The sequence below is a fragment of the Artemia franciscana genome, chromosome 3 (assembly GCF_032884065.1).
Source record: "Artemia franciscana chromosome 3, ASM3288406v1, whole genome shotgun sequence".
Classification (NCBI taxonomy): Eukaryota; Metazoa; Arthropoda; class Branchiopoda; order Anostraca; family Artemiidae; genus Artemia; species Artemia franciscana.
This window is the reverse complement of record NC_088865.1, coordinates 28325170-28345487: the sequence shown is the minus strand read 5'-3', so window position 1 is coordinate 28345487 and position 20318 is coordinate 28325170. Positions and strand designations below refer to the sequence as shown.

Genomic DNA, 20318 nt, shown 5'->3' with positions numbered 1-20318 from the left:
CCTGAACAGAGTTGTTAGCAGTAGTGGTAGTAAACAGGTATCTAAAACTACCCATGGGCGGTTCCTCTAGAAAACATCAAAGAAATCCTCCTCCGTCTTCCAAAGTGCCCAAGCTTCAGATCCATACTTGACCACTGTCATCACTGTACCTTCCAATATTCTAACTGTGTTTGCAGACTTGTCCTCATATTTTTCCACATTTTTTCAGCTGTGAGAAAAAATGTTGGGTCTTGGCTATTCTATTTTATACATCTTCATTGATTCCAACATCTTTACTAATAATTCTACGCAGGTAAGTAAAGCTACCCACATGATCAATCTTCTCGTTAACAAGCCTCAGCTCTCAAAAGCTCAAACAAACATTCACGTGGCTCACATGTTTATCTAGGACACTCAATCATCTTGCATAATATATTGCCAGGAGAGTTTTAACTCCTCGTTTGATTCCATGCTCTCCCATAGCCTTTGCCGTGTTTCTTACAACAGAGTCCGTCAAAGTAATCCATTTAGATGGGGATAAAATGCAACCCTGCTTAACTCCTGATTCAATAAGAAACCGGCTACTAACGTCATTTCCTAACTTAACTGCAGCAATATTGTTTTCGCACATAATATCAATCAAACACTTGTTCACAATCTATAAAACTTAGGACTAAAGGGGTCTCATCCTTCAGGCACTATTCAATTACCAAACAGCTCGTGGTAACGAACTGTTGTAAGGAGTGATCCAGCTCAATAGTAACCGAAACTCTAAAAAAACGGAATTTTGATACCAATAATTACATCAAAAGAAAAGCTTTTTAATGCTGATTTTAAATATATAAGTTTCATCAAGTTTAGTCTTACCCATCAAAAGTTACAAGCCTGAGAAAGTTTGCCTTATTTTAGAAAATAGGCAGAAAGCCCCCTAAAAGTCATAGAATCTTAACGATAACCCCACCATCAGATTTAGCGTATCAGAGAACCCTACAATAGAAGTTTCAAGCTCCTATCTACAAAAATGTGGAATTTTGTATTTTTTGCCAGAAGCCAGATCACGTATGCGTGTTTATTTGCTTGTTTGTCTGTTGTTGTTTTTTCCCAGGGGTGATCGTATCGACCAAGTGGTCCTAGAATGACGGATGACGGATGCGTGTTTATTTGTTTTTTTTTCCCCAGGGATGATCGTATCGACCCAGTCGTCCTAGAATGTTGCGAGAGGGCTCATTCTAACGGAATTAAAAGTTCTAGTGCTCTTTTAAAGTGACCAAAAATTGGAGGGCACCTAGGCCACCTCCTCTGCACATTTCCCCCCCCCCAAAGTGACTGGACCCAAATTTTGAGGTAGCCATTCTGTTCAGCTTTGTCGAAAACCTAACAAATATGTCTTTGGGGACGACTTAATCCCCCACAGTCCCCGGGGGAGGGGCTGCAAGTTACAAGCTTTGACCATTGTTTACATATAGTAATGGTTATTATGAAGTGTACAGCCGTTTTTAGGGGGACTTTTTCTCGTTGGGGTGGAAGTGGGTCGGTTGAGGGGGTTACGTGGGAGGATCTTTCCGTGGAGGAATTTATCATGAGGGAAGAAAACTTCGATGATGGGAGCCCAGGATTTTCTAGCATTATTTAAAAAGAAATAATGAGAAAATAAATAAAAAAAAATTCACCTGGAAGTAGTGGGTAGCATTAAAACTTAAAACGAACATAAAATATTAAGTATAAAAAGGTTTTCTCCTTCATAATACCTTGCTCTTTACGCTAAAGTATTTTTAGTAATTACAACTATTTATTCTACGGATAAAATTCAAGCTTTAGTGTAAAGAGCAAGGTATTGACGAGGGGGCAAACCCCCCATATACACAATAAAAATACTAAATTATAGAAGTTCGTTAAGTAAGTTAATTCGTAAGGTGCGTATGTTTATTACTAACAAAGACGTTTGTACAAAAAAAAACCTAGTTGCATTTTTAAGTAACCGAAAATTTGAGGGCAACTAGGCCTCCTCCCCTAACCTTTTTTTAGCAAAATCATCCGATCAAAACCATTAGAAAGCCATTTAGCAAAGAAAACCAATATACAAATTTCGTTTTGATTATTCATGTGCGGTGAGCCAAAATCAAAACATGCATTAATTCAAAAAAGTTCAGAAATTAAATAAAAAAAACAAGTTTTTTTTTAACTGCAAGTAAGGAGAGACATTAAAACTTAAAACGTACAGAAATTATTCCGTATATGAATGGATTTGTCCCCTCCGCAACACCTCGCTCTTTACGCTAAAGTTTTTTATTTTTAAAAAAATTAGAGTTGTAAGAAAAGTCAAACTTTAGTGTAAAGAGCGAGGCGTCGAGAAGGGGACAACCCCTCTCATATATGGAATAATTTCTGTACGCTTTAAGTTTTAATGACGCTCCTTACTTGCAGTGAAAATTAGGTCGACGCAGCCTCTCCTCTTACTAAAACCACACTGTCTTCTCTTAAAACTTTGTCTACAACATCTGAAGTCTAAAAGCATCATCATACTAAGTAATTTGCCTTTTACTGAAATAAAGCTAATGTCTTTATATTTACCACACTCACTCTTATCACCTTTCTTATAAAGGGGTTTAATAGAAGCTTTCCTAAAATCATTCGGTGCTTCCTTTTTTTTCAAAAATCATGCTCGTAATCTTCAGTAATTTCCCTCTAACTTTGCAACCGCCATATTTCAAAAATTCATTTACAACATTATCAGCAGTTGAGACCAAAGCCAATTATTTTTTTCCATCCACATCAGCTCAGAACAAGATCAATTAAAATTTTTGCTGGTATCTACAGTTTGCCAAAAAAAGCTAGCTATATTATTTAAAAGCGATTGTGTGATAAAAGCTTTTTAGTGCTGAAAACACATTTGGAAAATTTATTTTAATTATAAAAATTAGTGAAAAATCTACAGCATAAAATACCTTATTTAATAATTTTACATTATTATCAACGAAGTGATAAATAGGCCATTGCTTAAAATGGTGACCGACGTTTATTCCCTCGGTGGTTACACCTGAAAACACCCCCCCCCCACGAAAATAACTCCACAAAAAAACCAAAGAGATTACCACAGGAAAATACCCCCACCTGAAAATACTCCCCGTGGAAAATACAACCCCGCCAGGAAAACATCCCTCAGTGAATAATGTCCCCCCGCGGGAGATACCCCTCCCCTTGGAAAATAAGGCTTTCCAAATTTGAGTTTTGTTTTTTTATTTACCTAGGGGAAAATAATTTTGCTACTTGGGTGTTATACACCACTCACTGAAGTTTACTCTGTGTAAAATTCGAGGACAAACCAATTTCTTCATTAGTTTCTTTCAGCTTTGCACGAGACAAGACAGATGCAAGTGACAGAATAGATGGGAAATTTGCTTGTGACAGAGATATACATAGACACAGACACACACAAGCATAAACACCCACACCTGTGTTCAAAACCTGTTTTAACAGCTTTAAAAACAATGTGATTTCTTTGAGCGTAAATGGGTGTGTGTGTCTATGAGTGTATGTGTGTGTATATATGTGTGTATGTGAATGTGTGTATATGTGTGTTTATGTGTGTATATATATATGTGTGTGTGTGTATGTCTGTGTGGTTTCTGGAAGAAAATACAGCTCATCTCTCCCTGACTTTGGTAAAATAAAACAATAACTTAATAGCCTATCTCAGACTCTAGTACTATTAATAAAACTAAATTCTTAGTCCTCTCCTAACTCAAATTTAAAAAAAGAAGAAAAAATAGAAAAAAAGTTTTGAATAATGTTAGTTCATAGATAAAATCCTGCTCCATGTATATCCCTACTGAGGTTTTTCACTAAGTTTAAAGGAGTGACTGTTGTGTAAACAGATATTTTTGCATTAAAATGCGTAATAAATGCCTTTGGAATGCTGTAGGTTGCCAGAGGGTGCAGTGGGCCATCCAATGTATGACAATGAGGTGGAAAGCGTCAAAGTAATTTTGCCGGCGGAGGGGGACTGAAATCTAACACTCAGTCTAAGAAACGAGGCGTTTTCACTAAGATTTCTCAGAAACGCCTCTTAATATGGCTTAAATTTTAATCGAATAACACCAACCCTCTGGAAATTCTTTCTAGGGTGAGTTAGTCACATGCTGTCACGGTGACACAAAATATGCATAGTCTTGGCTTGAAAGAAACGTAGCATTTTCATTAAAATCTCTCAGAAATAACCAAACGCAAAAATGTCTCTCTTTTTCTTCGGTTGCATTTTTAATTTTTTTGATATGATTTTTGCTAGTATCAAGATTTAAATCAATGGAATGGAACAGGCAGATGCATGTAATAGAGCAACAGAAACGAGGCACTATCATTAAGACCTCTCAGAAATACTTCTTCATAGGGCTGGAATTTACCTCTAATAACAACCCTCCCCCTCTGGAATTGCTTTCTAGGGTGGACTAGCCTTATATTGTCATGGTGGCGTGAATATGCATAGTCTTGGCTCAAAGAAACTTGGTATTTTCATTAAAACCTCTTTGAAATATCCGAACGCAAAAATTTGTCTCTTTTGTTGTTCGTCTCCATGTTTAATTTTTCTAAATGTGATTTTGCTAGTATCAAGATTTAAATTAATGGAATGAAACAGGCAGTCGCACCCAATAGAGCAATAGAAACAAGGCATTTTCTTTAAAACCTCTCAAAAATAACCAAATACGAAAATCTGTCTTTTTTTCTTCGTCTGCATTTTTCATTTTTTTAAACGTGATTTTGATGGTATCAAGATTTAAATTAATTGAATGTAACAGGCAGTAGTACCCTATAGAGCAAAAGAAACGATGCCTTTTCATTAAGACCTTTAATAAATACCTTTTAATACGACTTAAATTTCCCTCTAGTAGCAACCCTCCACTCTTCCTCCTGTAATTGGTTTCTAGAAGTTCCCACCTTCCTTTAATTCATGGTTCTTCTTGCCTATATTTTATCCTCTATAAGCTTTTTCCAGGTTTTGTTCTTTAGTTTGTTGAGTTTTAATTGCTTATTCTGTGTTTTAATAATGATTGTAATTTTTTTCAGTAAAATTTGTATGTACGAGAGTTTGTTCTTTAGATTTCCTGTTCCAAGATAAAACCTCAACACGCAATCATTTACGCAATGAAATATCCAAAGCCAATGCTAAGTAACCTCAATCTGATTCAATATCTAACTTAACCTGTCTAGGTCACTTGCATCTAATAGAGCAAAACCAATAGCATTAAGATGCTTGTGCTCTCATATGGAAAGGGCTGGAAGCATTGGATCCATTTAATCTGGTAAGCAGACAAAGGACTCCCTCGTGCGTTGAATAGGTTGTCACGTAGAAAATATTACCTGAATAATAATACTACAAGGGCTTTCATAGTACAGATGACTAGTGCTCCATTCCGTTGAATGGAGATCTCTTTCGAATCCTAATGTGGACAAAAATCTTTTGATTATTAAGACTCCCTGAGAAAAATGTCGTGAAAGAAAATGAAATTTCAAAAAGAAAAAACACACTGAAAGAAAATGATATCCTGAATAAAAATGAAATCCTAAAGATAAGTCTCTTAGAGCATTATGTAACGCCCATGTGTGCACCGTCATTATGTAACATCGTACGTGGATTCTCTTCTCAGTTACAGACGGGATTCCCTATGGGCCACTGAAGAAACAAGTCACGTTAGAATGCGCCATCTTTAACATAAGTAAACATCCCCCTATTACATCACAGCCAATGAGATTTTGAAACGTCTGGAAAAACCTCTTGTCGGTGAAATTGCTTTCTAGGGGCCTCGCTGAAATCGGCTACTAGAGGTGCCATGTTGGAATTCACTGTTAAGCTCTTCCCGTTGCAATTGGTTGCTAGGACCCCCCCTCCCCCCGTTGGAATTGACCGTTAAGGCTCACAGTTGGAATTGGATGCTAGCGGCCCAGGTGGAATTGGATGCTTGGTTTTTCGGTGGTGTGGTTCAGTGCTCGGTGAAATTGGATGCTAGCGGACCCAGTGGAATTGGATGCTAGGGCCCCCCAGTGTTTAGGTTAGGGGAAGGGTGAAATTGGAAGCTAGGGCTCTCTCGTTGGAATTGGATGCTAGGACCTCCATTGAAATTGGATGCTAGAGCTGTGGTTGAATTGGGTGCAAGAGAGCCTGGTGGAACCAATCGTTAGGGTCCGGCGTGTTGAAGATTCACGACTAGCTGGCCGCGAATGTTATTTCCTGGCCCTCAAGGGTCTTAAGACAATTATTGTCTATTAGGTAACAATCAAAGCCTATTGAATAACGACAAAGACCACACTGCCTTTCCATCACAGACACAAAAAACAGGAAGAACAATAGGGAATTTTTAAGACAGAGAGAAACAAATTAGAATGAATATTTCAGCCATATGTCCAAGGGCCGTCCTCAGCAATACAAATAAAAAAAAAACAACTTACGAGAGGATAAAATCAATAAAAATAAAATGAACAATTTTTTAAAACAGTCCCAGCATCCTTACCACAGCAAAGTTCAACCAGGACTGAAAAATTAATTGTCATGAAACGAGGCAATTCAATGAAATGAAAGAAAATGATTTAAAAACTGGTTTTTAATGCCAGCCTAGCTTTTTTCGCTGCTGATCTTATAGGTTTATTTGTGACAGGTTCTGTGTTAATATCTATTGGTTTTTTAAAATATTTTGTAAGGTCATTTTTAATTAAATTTGTGTATAAAGCATTCAGTGAATTTTCTTCTAAATCCATATTCAAGGAAATATTATTATTAATCTGAAGTCTGATTTCAATTGCTTCTCGAACTACTTGCTTCTGCCTAAATCATTGCTAATAATGGCGGATTCTTAAAAGGTATTTTGTGGCCAGGATTTTCGAAAACATGGCTACTTGAAGCAGAATCAAAAGAAATAGAAGTAATATTATTAGCATTCAGAGCTTTGGTGATATCATCTTTATGTTGTTGTAGGCGTTTCTCGAAATTCTGGTGGGTTCTCCCTACATAGAATTTGCCATAGTCACATGGTATTTGATAGACACCTCTTTGGCGAGTAACTGGAGTCTAATCTTTACCAGAATTTAGGAGATTTATGATTTTCAAATTATTGGTAAATATAACATACAGATTATTTTGTGTGCATACTTTTTTAAGATTTCTAGTGATTTTTGGGATATATGGGAGGTAAATTATGTTTTGGGGCTTGTCGGGATTTTCACATGGTAAATTATCGTTGATTTTATGGGGGTGTCTTTCCACTCTACGGTTAATTGTATTATTAATAAATAAAAGAGGATACCCATTTCCAAAAAGTATGGCCTTGATAAAGTCTAGTTCTGCTGTGATGTAGGAATCAGAACAAACATTCAGGGCACGATCAACGAGAGATATTACGACACCTCTTTTAACTTGTGGGGGGTGGTTTGATTCAAAATTTGAAGATCTATTGTTTTATGTTGGTTTTCTGTAAATAGTAAAATTGAGTCCATCTAAGTTACGAATAATCAGAACATCTAGGAATGAGACTTTATTTGCAGTTTCAATTTCTAAGGTAAACTGTAAATTCCTATCGTATGTGTTAAGGTGATCTAAAAAAAAAACCCAAGTTCAATTTCCCGATAGTTCCAAAGTGAAATTACGTCATCCATATAACGTCCCCAAAAGATACGATTAAAAAAATATGAATTTAATGCCCAATGTTCAATATACTGCACATAAATATTCGTCAGTAACCCGGAAAGAGGTGTACCCATGGGTAAGCCATTTGTTTGTTGGTAGAAAGAATTACGGAATTGGAAATACATTGAATAATTGTTACAAAGTTTAACCATGGTCATTAAAACGTCGCAATCTAATCCTGTTGCTTAAACTTCTATTAAATTATAATTTTCATTTATTTTATTTTCTAATAATTTCTCGGATTCTGCTAGATTAATATTTGTATACATAAACATAACGTCAAAGCTACTCATAATTGTGTTTTCTGAAATATATACGTTTTTGAGATTTTCAAGTAAATAGACCGAATTAACCATTTAACCAGATCTTTCCAGATGTGCATAAATTTTTGTGTCGTAATCGTATTGTATCCATGACAACCAACGAATTGCTTTTATCTGCTTTAGTTATAATAATGGACAGATCTTTGCGGAGATTGGATACAATTCTTAGGTCACGCAAATTATCTGGTTTTATATTGACTACGACACAAAAATTTATGCACATCTAAATGACAAAACCACATATAAAACTATAACCCACGACCATACTGATCAGTTTGCTAACAAAATTATAAAAGAATTAAAAGATCTAAAACAAAATGGTAAAATTACTCCACAATTATATAATAAAATTTTCCCCCGAGGCAGCTTTTGTCCAAAATTTTATGGTTTACCAAAATTACATAAGCAAGGCATTCCTTTAAGGCCAATTGTAGCTTGTACGAAAGCCCCCGCCTCCAACATTGAAAAATGGTTATGTACAGCCTTCAAAACTTTGCTTTTTTCTCAAAAATCTTATATATGTAATTTGGTTGATTTAGCTGAAAAACTCAAAAACGTAAATATTTGAGAAAACACAATTATGAGTAGCTTTGACGTTGTGTCTATGTATAAAAATATTAATGTAGCTGAATCCGAGAGATTATTAGAAAATAAAATAAATGAAAATTATGATTTAATAGAATTTTCAGCAACAGGATTAGATTGCGATGTTTTAATGACCTTGGTAAAACTTTGTAACAAGTATTCAATGTATTTCCAATTCCGTAATTCTTTCTACCAACAAATAAATGGCTTACCCATGGGTGTGCCTCTTTCCGGTTTACTGGCGAATATTTATGTGTGAAATTGAAATTGCAAATAAAATCTCATTCCTAGATGTTCTAATTATTCGTAACTTAGCTGGACTCAATTTTACTATTTATAAAAACCAACACAAAACAATAGATATTTACATTTTTGAATCAAACCACCCCCCACAAGTTAAAAGAGGTGTCGTAATATCTCTCGTAGATCGTGCCCTGAATATCTGTTCTGACTCCTACATCACAGCTGAACTAGACTTTATCAGGAACATACTTTTTGGAAATGGGTATCCTCTTTTATTTATTAATAATACAATTAACCATACAGTGAAAAGACACTCCCATAAAATCAACGATAATTTACCATGTGAAAATCCCGATAAGCCCATAAACAAAATTTACCTCCCATGTATCCCAGAAATCACTAGAAATCTTAAAAAAGTATGCACACAAAATAATCTTAATTTTGTATTTACCAATAATTTGAAAATCATAAATCTCCTAAATTCTGGTAAAGATAAGACTCCAGTTACTCGCCAAAGAGGTGTCTATCAAATACCATGTGACTGTGGCAAATTCTACGTAGGGAGAACCCACCAGAATTTCGAGAAACGCCTTCAACAACATAAAGATGATTTCACCAAAGCTCTGAATTCTAATAATATTACTTCTGTTTCTTTTGATTCTGCTTTAAGTAGCCATGTTTTCGAAAATACTAACCACAAAGTACTTTTTGAAGAATCCGCCATTATTAGCAGTGATCTAGGCATAAAGCAAGTAGTTCGAGAAGCAATTGAAATAGACTTAAGACTAATAATAATATCTCCTTAAATAGGGATTTAGGAGAATATTCACCCAATGCTTTATACATAAATTTAATTAAAAATGACCTTATAGAATATTTGAAAAAATCAATAGATATTAACACAGAACCTGTCACAAATAGACCTATAAGATCAGCAGCGAAAAAAGCTAGGCTGGCATTAAAAACCTGTTTTTAAATCATTTATTTCATTTCATTGAATTGCCTTGTTTCATAACAATTTATTTTTTAATCCTGGTTGAACTTCGCTGAGGTAAGGATGCTGGGACTGTTTTGAAAAATTGTTCATTTTAGTTCTATTGATTTTATCCTCTCGTACGTTTTTTTTCTTATTTGTATTGCTGAGGACGGCCCTTGGACATAGGGCTGAAATATTCATTCTAATTTGTTGCACACTGTCTTAAAAAAATCCCTATTTTTCTTCTTTTTTTGGTGTTTGTCAAAGCCTATTACGTAACCCCCAAAGAAATTCCGAAGTAAACAAGCTTTGGCCCTCACAGGTTTTTATGGATTTAACATATGTATCGTTTAGAAAATATTCCCCTCGACCTAACGTACACTTGTACTATACCGTTACAGGTGCGTAATAGTATTGCTTGAGACCCAGGTGCGCGTAATAACGTCTTGAGGAGGTAGCAACTTCAGGTTTACCCCCGGTGGACGTGCTTAAAAGGAGAGGGCTGTCACTACTGGCAACCCTTCATATACGGAATAAATCTGGCAAACTTAATCTGCAAATTGTGTTTTAATTTTCATGTACGGCGAGCCAAATTTGAACCTGCATTAGTTGAAAAATGTTCAGAAATCTAATAATTTTTTAAAACTTAAATTAAGGAGCGACTTTAAAATTTAAAATGAACAAAAAGTATTCTATATATAAAAGAGGCTCTCCCCTCCTCAACTCTTCGCTCTTTATACTAAAGTTCTTATTGTTTTAAAGTAGAACTGTGACAAAGACCCACACATAAGCGTAGTGAGCGAGGAATTAAGGAGGGGGCAGTCTCTTCCTTATACGGAATGATTTCTGTTCGTTTCAAGTTTTAATGTCATTTCTTATTTTGAGTTAAAAAACTTGTTTTTTATTCAGTTGCTTAGATGCAGGAGAAAACCATAATTATTTAGTAAAAAGGTGGACTGATTCTGTGCGAAATAGTGGAATCAGTAAACTTAGTTGCGCGGAACCATCAAGCACATATTTGACTCTTATATTCCTGAGATATTCGCAAAAAGTATAGTCGATTTAGTGATTAACCTCCATCAGATCTTTGTCCCCTTAAGTTGCTATTCTCTCGGATTTTGAACTCTGGATCCCAGATTATAAAATTAATGGGAATAGTACAATAGAACCCGCTATAAATATCAAAATGATTAGACTACTGTTACACGAGAATATCCGTTAGTGTTACAACTTGATCTGCCCAAATTAGCATATCAGCCCGTTTAAAAACTTGCCTAATTTGCTTACAGTCATCTTCAGTTACAGTTAGACCAGTTAGTATTTCGATTCAGAGTAAGACTTGATCGAACCTGGGACTATATTCTAGGGAATTTACTGCGGATGGAGGAGATGTAGAACTATTTACCCCTTGCTCCTAAACGAATCCCCACTGCGTAAGACAAATTGAAAAAAATTCCGATTTGCACTGAGTAATTTAATAGACAACACTGCTTTCCAACTATAATTAGAATTAAATAAAAATATACTAATATGTAAACCTTATATTTAAGACAGTGAACTTCGAAGTTTCTGCTTCTGAAAGAATGACCAGTCTGTTTGGTGAAAATAAAACTAATGTTAGGAGCAATGTTTTTATGGGGAATTCAGAACCCCTGACAAATAAAGTGATAAGGCCACCAGACCCACTCTTCAAGATGAAGTTTGGGTACTTGTATGATATGGCCCCTACCGCTCAAGTTGTTTATTCATTGACGTATTATAGAACCATTTTTTTTTGTTGGTTTCCTTTAGCTTGGCATGAGACAAGACAAAGATAAGTGACAGAATAGATGGAAAATATATAGTTTGGGCTATATATTTGCTAACTAGGGGGGTGGGATGGGATTAAAGTTAGAAAACAATTCTTACTTCAATTCTTACTACCACACTAGGCATTCAGAACCACTATAATTTACCCGCACCCCACCCCCATAATGTGCAAATATATAGCCCAAATTTATAGCCTAAAGTGTTATATTTTTATCATACTTAAGTATATTTTATTAAGATTGAGCGTCAGAAAAATATGTTAGAAGAATATTAAGCAGGGGCTATACCATACAAGTCCCAAAGTTTTTCTAAGTAAAAATTTCACCCTGATTTATTGATGTATATTTGGGATTTACAATAAAAATATCATCGGGAAGCAATTCAACATTTGCCATGATTTTGAACTTTTTTTTATGGTCCAAGAAGGGCTTATGATTTCGTTTGGACAAAACCTACGTTTATTGTCTGTATAGATGCCGAAAACGGAGCATATTATAGGCCTTTGGAATGACAAACCCAATAAACGGCTTGAGGATGCATGCGCACCTACTCAGTGTTGAAAAATTGGTGACAACTGTTGACTGGATAATGATTTGGCTTTTTGATCTAAGTCATACTTATCCAGTCACTGGCCTGCCTAGTCCTTCTTCGTCAAGTTTCAGAGTTGATTTACTGTATGGTTTAAATTCCTAAGATTTTTGGTGAGAGTATTTTTCAAAAAATGGTCGGAATGTTTTATTTGATATTTCAGATTTTGCCCCCAATACTCCCTGGAGAGAAAACATACACTCCCTTAGAAATAGGTCGTCACAGCTTACTCTGTGACAATTTAACATCGATCGACACTTTTTAAGCCGTTGCATTGTTTTTGCGACATTAAATTGTCACATACTATAGTACACACCCTGTAAAAGTTTGGAGGACCGCTTTCCAGATTTTTTTTTTTTAGAGCAAAACGCTGAAAAACTCCCTGGAAAATCAAAATTTTAATAGACAGACTAGTCTTTTTTTTTCACGAAAGCATAGTGAGTTAAGTTTTTGTTTTCTTCGGGGCAAAAATAAAGACCCACGTATGAAGCCAAAACACACCACTAAACCTATCCTACTTTAATCAATATTTTATATATATTTCAATATTTTTATATTAAAGTTTTGCTCCTTTTTGTACGGAGTATCCTGCCTTACTAAGAGAAAAAATCTACCACGAGTGGCTTTATGCAGTGAGTATCTAAATTAACGCAACCATCGTACCTGCTTAAAAACCGTCTCATTTTATCAATAATTTTCCACCGTTTCTTCATCAAGCATAACTTCATCATTTAAGAGCAGCCAAATTTCTTGGAGTTTTAATTCTTGCAAATTCAATGTTTTTAACTGACCAATTGAAAATTACCTTCCCTTTTCAACCAAAAGTTTTCAAATGATCAGGTTTTCGATGTAGATACATTAGTTGCAAAGCTTGTAGTGAGATGAAAAAAATGTAGAAGCAGATCTCTATAAAGCATTTTCTTTTCATCTCAAGTATGTATTTTCTAAAAATTACCAAATAGAACTGTTCTATTTTCAGCAATGTTGAAAAAGAAATAACGTCTTTGTGTTTTTTTCTGCCAATCGTCCAAACTGGAACGACAATTCTAATCTCTATTTCAAAAAAATGGAATTTTCTCCGTTTTATTTTCGTCAAAAATGCCAAATAGATATTGGCTTTTACATCCTTTGCTTTTTCTTCGGAGCCGCACTATTCGTTTTATTTCCGTCAAAAACGCCAAATAGATATTGACTGAAAGCGTTTACATCCTTTGCTTTTTGTTCGGAGCCGCACTATTTGAGGTAGATAACCCTATTTTCATCCCTATTTTGAACTGTAACTATTTGGGGTGAAATTTGATGAATTATAAAGTAAGAGAGGGGTTTCCCAGTAGCAATCTGGATTACAAAACGAACATCTAAAATTAAAGATTGGCGTTCTGTGGACTATGTTGATTAAAGAAAAGTATTAAAAGCAATACCCGAAATGACTTAAATATATCGATTTTACTTTCGACAATTTTTGTCCCAGGTAAGATTTTGTTTTAATAGCTGAACGCATGAATGTTTTTGAACCAGTACTCTATGTTCTAAAAGGTTTTCCAAAAAAAAGAAATAACTTACATAAATTTGTGCAGCCATCACATTACATATATGTCCAAATCCAATAACAATTCTACCTGCCAGGACGATTGCAGAGTTAAATCCGTAGGCGCTCATAAGATATCCAACGAAATAAAATGGTGATACCCTCAAAATGGTACCCTGTCGACCGAATTTGTTGGTAATAAGAAAAGCAAATATAGACCCAATTGTTGTACCAAGAGGTGTGCCACTGGCTAAGAACAAAAACAATCAACAGTATATAATGGTGGAAGAAATTCAAACGACTAAAAAAGTAGTCGTCTTTTAGATTAGAAGCACAGATATTGGGCCATAGATGTTGACATAAAAACGTAAACGAGCTCAGACACATAATGGAAAGGGGTTGGCCATGGTTGGAGGCACAGTTGGGTACATGTACGTTCTGGTAACTTAAAGGACGTTCTATTGCGAAAAATGTGCTTTGGGTTTTTCTACTGTCATCAACAATCAGTTTCGGGCATTATCAATTTCTTGCAAACAGAATATTTGAATGATCAGGCAAAAAATATCGTTGACGTTTTGCCTACCCTAAGGCAAGCACAAAGAGAAGGTCTTTAGCCCGAACCCATGAAGTCTCTAAGGTTTTTCACAACTATTCCAAAGACTTAAATAATCTTTAAACAAATACAAACAATCGGAAGCTCATTCCAAGTTTCACAAATTTGCCAATCTCTAAAAGATATATTTATCCTTCAATTGACTAAAAACTAGCCCCGAATGTTAAGTAATAATGTTTAGCCTTATTGCCCCGTACCATATCCATAGAAAACTGATAGAGCTTACCAAAAGTTGGAAGTAAGGAAGGTTTTTGCAGCCCTACTTAAAAGTTATACTTCGTTTGAATATCTAGTAATTTTTGCTAGATATTCGTGCATTAGCAATTTCTTGCAAACAGAATATTTGAATGATCAGGCAAAAAATTTACTTACTTCCCTTCAGGCAGTCTTTAGCCCGAGTTCACGAAGTGTCTAAGGTTTTTCACAACTATTCCTAAGACCTAAATTCTCAGTAAAGCATAATTTACACTTAAAGGTAAATAGTGAGGTGAGGAGCCTAGGGTTGGTGACTTATTAATTTTGCTTCAAGTTTTAATCTAACTCTTTACTTTCTTAAAAAAAACAGATTATTTTAACTAACTTACTTACGTTTGTCATATTTCGTTTAAGATTTTCATAAATACGGGGAGCGCTCGCCTCGTCGATCCCCCATTTTTAACGCTGAAGTTTTGCTTTACGAAACAGTGACATTCCACCTAAGAGACGCATATCTCAAAATTTTTCTTCGGGAAGGGATCTGAAATTCCAGAAATTACTTTTCAGGTCTTATTATCTAAATTCCTAAGGGGGGAAGGATTCACATAAATCCCAGGGATTCATCGGAAAAATATTACTCCTGGAAAATGCCCCTACCTGTTCTATCTTTGTGGATTGACGCCTCCTCTTATCTATCACCCTTTCAGAATTCCTATTACGCGTTTTAGTACAAATATACACCTTAAAATAAAGAAAGTTTGAAGGTGAATTCCACCTCCATATCGATCTAAGAAGCCTCTCACGAAAAGTTGGGCCTAAAAAGGTACAGTTTTTGAAACTTCAAACGCTCCTTCCCACACAAAATCATTCACTAGTGTCCTCCCCCACCCCACCAAAAAAAAGTTTGGCGTAGCACTGTACAATAACCGTATACAATAATTGTACTGTATAACCCTTAATAAGACTGCACGTAGGTTCTATATAATACATATTTACTTGTATTGGCTGTATGTATGTTTTAAGACCATCGTGGAACCGCGTGGCAGGTCGGCCTCTGAAACGCGAGGGGGTAACTATTTAAATACATTTTTGAAACTTCTACTTCGTTTGAATATCTCATAATGTCTGCTCGATAGTATTTTGACCTTATGTGGGCCCAAAGTGGTTGTTTTAAGGCATAAAAGAGCAGAAATCAGCACCTTCCCGTGGCACAATCTCTTTTTTTCTTTACTGAAAAAAAGCACTAGAACTTAAAATTTCCCCTTGGAATGACTCCTTTCCCGATGCTCTATGATCATTGGTTCAACAAGGATCACCCCTAATTAAAAATAAATAAATAACAAACAAACAAAAAACAGAAAAACCCACAACAGAAGCCTTCTCATAAAAAAAAAACAACATTAATTTCGTTTATTGCACATAGGACTTTGAAACCTTCGGTAAAAGGTTTCGGAAATACTGACTTTAATAACATAGTTGTTTTTAGGCCTGTTTTACCCCTTTCGTTAGTTATTTTGGCCCATTTTTTGGCTTCATTCGAAACTTACTGAAGTCTGTTTTCCCGGCTTCGTAAAAAAGTAAAGAAAAAGATTATGTCTTCCAAGAAATCAGTTTTTTGAAAGAAATTAAGCTATAACCTGTCAGTTTTCTGCACGAAAATCTACTAATCAAACCGTTCAAGTATTATTTTGGAAGAAAATTTATTTTTATTTCGGAGAAAAGGTGGTTCAAGGCTCTGATATAGGCGTTAAACTCATAACTCTTACCTATCCACTGAAATTCTTCTTCTGATGCAGTAAAATTTCCGTCCTGCTTCATTTTCGGTATAGCTGGTGAGGCCCAACCATCGTCATAACCCAGACCAACAGACCCAACAGAAACACAGACTGTGGCAAGTAGCTGTAACAAAAACCAACAAAAACTTACCCTATGTCATGAGAAATAGCAGAGGCTTAATAAAAAGAATATAGCAAAATCTATTAGTTTATCGATTTTTACAGTTCCTTTATGCCCTTTTTATTCAAAACAGCAAGGATTTAAGGAATCCATTCCCTGCATTTGCAAGAAGGTGTTAACCCCATCCTGCGAGGCTTTAACAAATGACATTCTAGGGAGGGGAATCCATAGAGCCGTATTAGTAAGATTGAGAGACGGTAATACTACCCACATGCATGTTTTCATTCATGGGTAATCTTATTTTCAGATACATGTGTCAGGATAAAATGGGACTTTGCCATCAGAAACCGTTTCTGTAGCCAACCTCCAGGCACTAGTTCCAAGAATTAAAAAGACTATTTTTATTAATGGACTTCTGTGTTGCCTCTTTTCATATTAGCTTTTAATCTTTTTATATTATCTGTTATTATTTTATAGTTTCATTTGTTTTATAAGGTGCATTATTAAGTCTAAAAATGTACCTTAAACATCGCCGAAAAGAGTGTGGAGGAATAGGGAGTTTGGAAGGATAGAATCGTACTCCTATTCAGGGTTACTCATGTTCGTCCTTAAGGTTTAACGTTGCTCTTACTATCGTGTTTAAAAACTCGTTTCCTGTATTTTTAATCGACATTCAGATGGATTGAGAGGGGTTAGTGCTCATCAGCCCCTCACTGTTTACGTTCAAGTAACGTTCAAGTTACGTTCAACTATCAATGTTTAAAATGAGTTGTATCATTCTCGAAGTACTGAGATAAAAAACAGAACTTTAGAAAAAGGATGGTGGTTGAGGTGGGACCCTCATATCTAGGGTAATTTCCGTTCCTTTAAGTTTTAACTTTGCTATTTTCTTATATACAATCTTTTTTGCTCTTGCTATTGACAAGGGTGGGTGAATTTCTTTTCTTCGACTATTCCTCTATATGAAGAAAGGGCTGGGGTGAATATCTCTCTTAATATACCAGAAGGACAACGATTCCTCCCACCTGGGAAGGGAAAAAGGCAGATCGTACCAAAACGGGGTGGAAAGACGTCATAAGAGAGAATTTACAGAAAATTCAAGATTCGAAAGAAGAGGGGGGGTAAAGCTTCGAACAGATTGGGATTGAAGAAGGTCGTACGCAGCTGTTTTGGCCTCAGGAAAATTCGTGCTGCAGTGAGTTAATTATGGTAGTAGAAGGTCCCTCAAGCTCCCCCCAAACAAGGTCCTACTATGTGACTGTTTGATCTCTGATTTCAACATATTCAGGAACAAGAAAAATTGCTTGAATTTTTCAGATCATTTACATACGATAAAATTTAGATGAGGATGGGGACGCACCCTAACGTTTTGGTTAGGGCGTGAATTCTAAAAGACGTGAAAACCATTGTATTATGTGGAAAATAAAGAAACTGACAAAACAGATTTTTGACGACCCAGGCGCGAAGCCCCCTTGAACAGGAAAACTCATCAAAATGGTACATTATTGCACATTCCAAATACATATAAACCCTTAAATACATATAGGTTTCTTGGGCTTTCTTACCCACTGACCTGCCTATTTAGCACTTTTTTTTATCGAATAGTTAAAGTTATTTTTGTGTTTTTTTCTGTTTTTTTCTCTTTGTGCTTCGCTTGTTTTTTATACAAAGCGGATACGAAATAAATTATTAATATTAAAATGCAAAGAACATTCTGTCGTAGGAATGTTTTCCCTTTCATACTTCAGAGGTTTTTGGCCGGAATTGGAAAGCATATGCGCCTAACCTGGACTAGCTTTTTTAGATTCTAAATGAACTACGTAAGATAATAAAGATCCGGAATTTAATTAAAGAAAAAAGATGAGAGCCAAAAACTGTCTCTAATTCCTCTTTTATTGTTGTTTTCATAGTGAGATTTAAATGAAGCTAAAAATAATACAATGCATTTTGCAAACAAGTTATATCTATATTCTACATAAGTAATCCCAGTTGTGTAATTTTATGATTTTTTTTGGGGGGGGGATAAGTTCATTTTTATAAATCTGGAGGGGACTCCCCTAGAAGGGAGACAAACGTACCAAAAAGGCTGTTTTTCAATAAAAAGGCCAAAAAAAACTAAACCCAGCGGAGAAGGGAATATAGATGGCAATTATGTATGCCCCACCCCTATTGGCGGCACTGAAAAATCTGAAAAATTAAATGACCTCTTTCCCAATTTTTCTGTGATTTTTAATGAAGTTAAAATTAATATACAAATATAGTAAACATCAAGTTACACCTAAGAAACGAACAAATTTGACTCTGAGCGATTGTTTTGTTATTATTCTTATTAAAAAAAATAACCAAATTAATTTTTCGGTCTATGATTGTTTCTGGGGAAACAATGAAAAGGTACCCAATATTTGGTGCAATTATTTTTTGGTTGGTCCCAGTAAAGTCTCTAATTCACTTTTAATCTACTCATCCTAGAAACAAAAATTACTTATCCGTGCTAGTCTATATTTTATGCTAAATTCTTCTTAACCATAGAAAGTGAATTTTGTAAAAGCAAAGTTAAGAGTATACAAAATAACAAACTAGGATATTGAGACTAGAAAAGAATACAGTTTTAATTAAGGTTAATCTGTAAAATAATCCCCAAAGCTGTATTAACAATCTTATCATCAAATAAACATACCTGTGGCAGAAGTTTATACAAAAAATCACAAGTCATATTTGCTCTTTCCTATTGACCGGTGTTAGGCCGACTGAGGATTGAACTCGGAATCACTTTTTATATACCTGCTATGCCACTGAATATTACAATAGATCACCTGGATTTTGTCCTTGCCCTTAGCGGTTTGAAGAAATTTATGGGAAAGTAGTATGTATTGATTACTCTTAATTCCAAAAACGGGACTTTGAACAAACTCGATTCATTAAATATATTTGTTGGATTAAAAAGTGGAATAAGGAGGATTTTTTTAGCTTCTACACGTTTACACTGACGAACGCTAATTTGGATTGAATGACAAAAGAAATTCCGAAAAGAAAGTTTTATAAAGAAACGTAGAAAGCAAAATTAAAAGTAGTAATAAGCAGAAATAATCAGACAATATGCCGAAATTAAAACAAACAGAAACGACTAAGAATAAATAAATGCAACTCAAAACCAACTAAAATTAAAACTGACAATAAAGTCATTTTGAAAACAAACAAAATTTCTCCCAAATAAAAGCTGGATTGCTACTTCCTTCAAATCCCTAGGGGACAAAGTGTCATTGGTGCTTTATTGTGTAGAAGAAAATTGTGTATATTTTGAACAGCCTGTTTTACATAAAAAAACGAATAAAGCTTCTATGAAAAAAAAATAACAACTGATTCTTAAAATAAATACCCCCTAAAATGTCTTTATTTAATCTAGTTTGAAAAACAAATCTACGGGCCCATGCTCCCTGTCTGCCCCATGTGGAGGCCATTGAAAGTGTCGAAAATTGATTGCTAAATAGTACTCTTGTTATCTCAATTGCCAATTTTGCTAATTCTTAAATCCAGTTCAGTTTAACTCAGTTAAAAAAAAGATCAGTTTCCGTCTAATTTTTAAAAATGGTCTAGCATATTCTTCTTTTCCCTTTAGGATTTGTTAAAATGTGAGACAAATCAATCAGTCTAGCTAAATAGTTTTCATTCAGCGGTTCCTGGTAAAACATCGTCCAAAAAATAATTTTATTTCAAAAGGAATAGGCTACACGGTGATAAAACTTGCATTAATTAGATAACGACAAAGAACTTTCTTTGTGATAAAATTTTCGATTCATTGGATATTGATACTGGTATATGATTACGCTATGATTACCGAATGATGTTTTGATTAGAAAAAATTAGCTGTTGACTGCAGGTTATAATAAGGATTGAAATTTGGAATTGAGTAA

General features: G+C 35.0%; 1 protein-coding gene across 1 annotated transcript in view; it reads right to left on the bottom strand.

Moving 5' to 3' along the window:
- Positions 1-19220, bottom strand: part of LOC136025113 (facilitated trehalose transporter Tret1-like) — a 41633-nt gene extending 22413 nt beyond the window's left edge. Inside the window, exons 1-3 of the mRNA XM_065700848.1 lie at positions 19085-19220; positions 16278-16410; positions 13739-13953 (exon numbers count right to left, since the gene is read on the bottom strand). Coding sequence (XP_065556920.1) covers positions 13739-13953; positions 16278-16410; positions 19085-19120 — 384 coding nt within the window. The 5' untranslated portion in view covers positions 19121-19220. The remainder of the gene's footprint in view (positions 1-13738; positions 13954-16277; positions 16411-19084) is intronic.
- Positions 19221-20318: the final 1098 nt, after the last annotated feature.